The sequence below is a fragment of the Orycteropus afer genome, unplaced genomic scaffold (genome assembly GCF_000298275.1).
Source record: "Orycteropus afer afer isolate SDZICR_OR568_19922 unplaced genomic scaffold, OryAfe1.0 scaffold00545, whole genome shotgun sequence".
NCBI lineage: Eukaryota > Metazoa > Chordata > Mammalia > Tubulidentata > Orycteropodidae > Orycteropus > Orycteropus afer.
This window is the reverse complement of record NW_006922132.1, coordinates 492643-499451: the sequence shown is the minus strand read 5'-3', so window position 1 is coordinate 499451 and position 6809 is coordinate 492643. Positions and strand designations below refer to the sequence as shown.

The window sequence follows — 6809 nt, the reverse complement described above, 5'->3', positions numbered from 1 at the left end:
ATATATATACAAATTTTAATATATAAATACAAATATTTAAATGCATCCTCCTTACTGCTCTCTGAACTATTTCCTTGGAGCTCAAGTCTTAAACTTGGGCAGCATCTCCTTTTGCTAATGCCCTATGTGATCTCTGCTAAAGCCTTCCTACCCTTTCCAGCAAAAACAGCACTAATATTTAACATGTGCTTGAAATTTCAATGTGTGTGCTTGGAAACTGAAGTTTACAGTAAAACTCTCACAGGTGAACTCACTGATCTTCCATGAAAGTTTGCTTAGGAATTGTGATCACTTCATATAACAGAAGGGTTTTCATTTTTAAGAATGCTGCCAGGAGAAACTTTATGGTCAATGCACTCACTTTGAACCATGTACTTTGGTTGTTACGCAGTCATATGTATAATTTAGAGCTTGCATATGTGTTTGCCTTTCCACTCTATGGAACAGCACCATTCATGTCCCTAACAGATGGTAAAGCTGCCGGCTCAGCTGAATGTAAACCAAGATGAAAACAAGGGGGCTTCAATTTGTGATTCACTTCATTTTGGGGTTGTTTTTTCTCTTTAATTAATTTGGTGGGATAATTACTTCCTTGTGCATTGGATTCTATTTCTATTATAATTGCAATGAGCAATTATTGGGTGTGATTTTTTACAACCAATGTCTCTATCATTTCACTATGAAAAAATAGTGGACAGGGTCTTATACCATCTGTGAATCTGGTCAGGACTTCAAAATGATGGGTTGGCTCCAGACTATAGGGAAGGGAAGAACAAATTAAATCCTCCCACCAGTAGAAACACACTGCGTTTTACTCAACTTGTCTTTGACCCTAATGGAAAGTTGTGAAAATTAGGAGAGCCAGGTCTCTCAGAGAATGCAACTTCTGTTTAAGAGACACACACGGGACACGCATCTATCTAGTCAGATCCTAGTTTTGAGCGTTTGGATAGTTGCAGAGTAGATGCCTTTGTTTTCCTCGCTGGCGCTCCAGTTGGTTATATGTAATTACATGACAATTTGAATGACTTCATTACCCTTCCAAACTGACTTCTTACGGGGGTCTAATTTGTTCACGAAGTGTTGTACTTCAGAGGACCTGCCAGCTTTTGGGGAATTTTAACCTGACTCAGAACTGTTGATGTTATGTGATTTTGTTCTATGATGGTTGTGATGTGTCTTGGGATTTGCCACCAAACACACCTGGTGTTCTATTTACTCTGGCAAGCTGGGGATTTTTTTTTTCTTTTTCTTTTTAAAATTCCAGGATGAATTATTCATCATTACTTAGAATTTGGGTCTCTTTCATCTTCGCACTTGTACGGCACCAAGGTGAGTACTACAGAATTCCATACAGCTTTTGATTAGCATGCTCTTGAATTTATAAGACACTTTTGTTGGAACTATGATGGTAAGGGCAGGTGTACATGTATCTACAGAGACAACAAAAAATGTAAATTAAATTCTGTTGTCAAGGGCAAAATACATTAACTTTGAATGATGTTCACTTGCATCCCTACTTTTCCTTATTTAAGTTGAACACAATTTGTAAATACCAGGTTTCCCGACTTTAACAGAGTAATTCTTTAAAACAATGCAAATTATTTTCATTAAACATATACAAAGTAGGAGTGTGTATACCCCATGCCTGATAACAAGTTTTCATTAAGGCATTAAACTTATGGCAAAGAGTTTAAAGAATGTACGTGTTTTAGCCAAAACTCAGGAAATTATAAAAGACATTATTGTTGGAGACTTGTATATCAGCGAGCTTTTACATGGCCAGAAATTTAAAACACCAAGTGAAATAGAAAAAGTATTCCCTCTTTTCCTGCATTTTCTCTGTGTACCATTGCCTTGGGGAGGTGAAAGGACACATACATTTTATTCTACTCTTTGCTATTGTTTTTATACTTCTTGCTTTGGATTTTAGACAAGATGGGACATTCTAAGTTTCAAAACTTTTATGACAAATATTCTAAAGCATCTGTCTTTGTTTGATTATTTATTTTTGTTTAGCTGGTGCATTGTTACAAATTTGAAATGAAGAGATGTATGAGAGATGTATAGCTCTAATATTTTTTCCAGGGTTGGAGAAATTTAAACAATTGTAGTAGATAAACTCCACATGTGTGAATGTCTAACAATAATGAAAGAGCCCCACTGACTCCAAGGTCCTTGCCTCATCACAAATACATTTTATTTGGTGGAAGAAAACATCCTGGAAACATAGTTAGGTTTATTATGAAATCACCAGCCTAAAGCCAGTGTGGGTAGGGATATTCTTTCTTTCTCTAATGTTATTGATAGGCCAGGCTGTTAACAAGTTATATTTTCACAATTGTAATGGTTTCTGAAGTGGAAATTACACTACCTTTGTTTAAGCACCATTTTTCACTCATTTATTCCTTGAACAAGTATTTGTTAGGTATGTACTCTACTAGATAGACGCATGCTTTATATTCTTGCTAGAATTAATCATTTTTAGCTGTCCATTCTTTCCTGTTCAAAATCATGAGCTAATTAGCATCATTCATGCACAGAAGAATCTTGTGAACTTATCTCACCTTTGGAGCCATGTCCATGGCCATTGTTTGTATCTCTTCCTCAAGGGGTTGTGGAGGGGTTTCCATTTCCTTAGCTGATTGGCCAACACTGTCCAAAATACCAATGAATCTATCCATTAACATGATTACCTTAGTAATCATGTATGCACTCTTAGTGTGCACTTGCACCCTTATTCACACTTGGGCATGGCTCTCAAAAGTTTCTCCATGAAGGATAAATCCTTGACATGACTTGGTCTTTCATTATTAATTTGAGAAAGTTCATCACCATAGAAATTTAGTATACCTGTGTACAATGTAGTGATAGGGATTTTAAAGAGATTTAAAAATTTCTAACTTCTAAGAATTTGGAATAGCTTGTTTTGTGTTTAAGTACAAATGTTAGAAACCCTCTTCTCACCTACTGATTGTAATATTAAATAAAACACATCAACTGGGTGTTCTTGTAATTAAACTTGCTATGGCACTTCTAAAGGTTAAAATTTGGTCAGCGTCCCAGAATCTTTGGGGTTTGGAGTCGAGTGCTCCAAACACTAATGAGCGGATTATTTTTCTCTGCTTCCTCTGAAGTTACCCCTTAAAACAGACTATCTCTCCATCCCAGCAGGTTTCCTCCTGCTCCAGGACTAGAGAAGCTGGGGCTTGGCCAGGCACTGCTGTGCTGCTCTCTGGCCAATCTGCTTTCTCTTTTACATGAGCTGTTGTCTGCTCCCTAAAAGTCTCCTGAAGGAACAGGTTCTAGGCTAGGTGCTCACCAGCCTCTCTGTCCATCAGCACAGAGCAGGGACTTTCCCAAGGAAAGGTCCCCAACATGAGAATGGGCGTTAGCATCCAGAGTGCAGGAAGGAAGCAGGTCCCTCAAGAACTATGACCAGAAGCCCAGAAGGGATTGGCCAATGTCCCTGAAAACTAACAAACATTTTTTTTTTTTTAATGTTCTATTTTCATTCAAGTGAGTAGCAAAAAGGGGCAGAGAAAGTGCCACCAAAATGTAGATTATTTCATAGGTCCCATTGGACCTGAAAATCAGTAAGGTAGATTCTGGGGAAGTTGTCCACTATCTTTGTGCAAACTAGCCACAATTTGCAAGATTTTGGATGGGAAACTTCTGAGAACCAGTCAGGTTGCCAGGAGAGTTGGTGACACTGTTATAGGAGGATACTGTGTTCATTTGTGTGATGACTCTGACCTTTGACTAGAATGATGAGGAAGAGCCCTGCATATCCTCTCCAAAGAGTTCTTAAGGTCCCAACCTCCCTTGGTCCCAGAGGATCCACTCCTGTCTTCTGTAAACAGGAGTTGGGCAGAGGACCTTCTCATAGGGCCAATGCTCAGTCAAGGTCATTCTTGGGCTGACTACTACAAACTATCTCCTCCCACTTTTGTCCTAGTTCTAAGTGTTGTTTATTTTCCTCCACAATCTAGTATCTTCTCCCATCATGTAGGGAAAGCACATGATAGGAGAATCCTTGAGTTGGAAGGGTGTTCCACAGCCATGGCCATTTTCTGGACACCTTGCCTTCTGATCTGGCCGTCTAGTCCTCAGGCAACTGACAGACCCTTCTCAGTACCTTGAGAGTTCTAGGCAGGGGTGTGCTCATGACCTTCCAGCCACTGTTCACCTCACTCTCCCCAAAATGGATGGGAGCAAAGAGATAAAACATGAACTAATCTTTCCAAAGGAGAAATGGCATCACTCCCATCTCCCCTTTCCCAGAGGCAGAAAATAATGTGCTTACGGGTTAGGATACGTGAAAAGGCAATCTGACTTGCATTCAGTATGCAAGACTTCCTGAAAGAAATCGGCTTTAGAAGTGGAAGGGAAGTAGCTTGATAAGCAGAAGAGGGAGCTGCAACCTACCTAACCACCATCTCTCTTGACAGCTCAGCCCAGGGAGCTCATGTATCCCTTTTGGCAGAATGACACCAAAACCCCTAAAGTAGACGATGGAAGCTCCTCCGAGATTAAACTGGCCATCCCTGTTTTCTTCTTTGGCGTTCCTTACCGAACTGTCTATGTAAGTGGGGAAGCAGCCCAGCTGTTGCTGTAGCTCTTCATTTTGACATTAAGGAAAGCATCTTAAATATCCTCTTCCAGGGCTCTGGGAATGCAGGATTTATTAGCAGCCAAAACAACAAGTTCTGAGATTTCATGAGCTGATAGGTTTTATGATTAAGAAAGCCAAAGGTATATTTAATAGCTAATGTTCATAGTAAAGGAGTATACAGGACAATAAATTGCTTTTGTGGGTGATTAAACACTGAAGTGAAGCAGAGTCCCCAATGCCATGAACATTATTTCTACTACCAGACAAGATAAAAAGATACAGTGAATGACAATAGGAACAATATAATTTTTCTTTTCCTTGTGGGGGTGTGAAAAGTTTAGGCATCTGCTATTCATACTACTTCCTACCAATTTGGATCAGAGTCGCAGCACAGTTAAGGGAAAAATCACTATGATATAAAAGTTGTTTGCATAATTGGCCACCCTCATTGGGTCTGTAGAAATGCTAGAGGGTCCCATTATCAAACCTGCAGTAAGAAATGATACCATTTGCTGTCAAAGGCCTCCTGGGCAGCTGTGTTTTCAAATTATTTGTTTAGATAATTGGATTGGCTATTCGTGAAACTGCTGCATATAGAAAGGATGGTTCAGAGCAACTGAACCTGTTTTCATCTTTAGCCTTAAAGGATTGCGAGAGGCATATGTAGCCTATTCCCAATTCTATCCTACCCTGTGCCTCGCACTGGAGGAAGAAACAGAGCTCTTCACCTCTCCATCTCTGGCCATCACCACATCTGGGAACTTTTGAGTTATAGCTCAGGGGTGATTCCCATTAGAAAACAGTTCCCTCTTCCATTACCTGGGAGTCCCTCGGAGGTGCAAATAGTTAACATGCTCAGCTACTAACTAGAAAGTTGGAGGTTTGAGTCCACCCAGAGGCACATCAGAAGAAAGGCCTGGCAATCTTCTTCCAAAAATTTAACCATAGAGCATAGCTCTATTCTGACACACATGAGGTCACCATGAGTCAGAACTGACTTGCCAGCAACTGGTTTGGTTTGGCCCATTATCTAATCAGTGATACTCAAAGCATGGTTCCTGAGCCTGCAGCATCAGCATCACCTGGGAACTTGTCATAAATGCAACTTCATAGTGCCTAAGGCATTTGACTGCTGCCCAAAAGGTTGGTGCCACCAGCCACTCCTCAGAAGGAAGGTTGGGAAATCTACTTCTATAGTGATACCACCTCAGAAAACCAAGGAGGGGTCGTTACCAGTTGGATCCGACTTGATGGCAGTGAGTGAGTGAAACCCCATCCCAGAATTACTGAATCAGAAACTCTGGGGGTGTGGCCCAGTAATCTGTGTCTAACAAAACATCCAGATGATTCTGATGCCTACAAAAGTTTGAGAATGTAATTAAAACACACGTGAGTCATTGTCACTTCCCTTTGGTAGTGTTTTAATTATACCTATTATTCCCTAGGAGGAATCAGACACAGGGATCCAGGTTATGGGAGGGAATCCAGGCCACACCCCACAAGTGACAAGGTGGGATATCAGGGGAAAGGAGAGAAAAAGGCCAGGGGGGCTGGAACAGAGTAAGGAGGCAGTAGCAGGGATCCAGGTAAGGGGAGGTTGGAGAGGTTTCAAACAGCTAAGGGAGACAAACTTGTCTGTCAGTTTGTCCTACTGTGGTGATGTATTGCTGTGAGTCTTGAGGCTGTGCCACTGCTGTTTCAAACCCAGTGGGGTGCACGTGGTGCACAGGTTTCAGCATGTCATGCAGACTGAGACAGACTATGAAGAAGGAAGAGACCATCCACTTCTCAAAGAATTGGCCAGGGAAAACCTTATGAATAGCAGAGAAACACTGTCTGATATATTACTGTGCAACTTTATGAATAGTCCAGAAACATTGTCCAATACAGAGGAGGAGGATGAGTCACTTAGGTTAGAAGGCTCTCAAAAGAGGACTGGAAAAGAGCTGCATCATCAGAGTAAAACCAGCCTTACTCATATGGATAAGGTAAGGCTTTCGAGACCTCCATTTGGTGACATGGCACAACTCAAATTGAGGGGAAACAACTGCAAATATCCATTAATGATCAGAACATGGAATATATGAAATATGAATGTAGGAAAATTGGAAGTTGTCAAAAATGAAATGGAACGCATAAAGATTGATATCCTAGCCATTGTTGTTGTTGTTGTTGTTATGTGCCGTCAAGTTGG

General features: G+C 40.6%; 1 protein-coding gene across 1 annotated transcript in view; it reads left to right on the top strand.

The window, feature by feature from the left end:
• LOC103209983 (alpha-tectorin) overlaps window positions 1-6809 on the top strand; it is a 246120-nt gene that overhangs the window by 127629 nt on the left and 111682 nt on the right. Inside the window, exons 7-8 of the mRNA XM_042782976.1 lie at window positions 1268-1332; window positions 4452-4585. Of these exons, the coding sequence (XP_042638910.1) occupies window positions 1268-1332; window positions 4452-4585 (199 nt within the window). The remainder of the gene's footprint in view (window positions 1-1267; window positions 1333-4451; window positions 4586-6809) is intronic.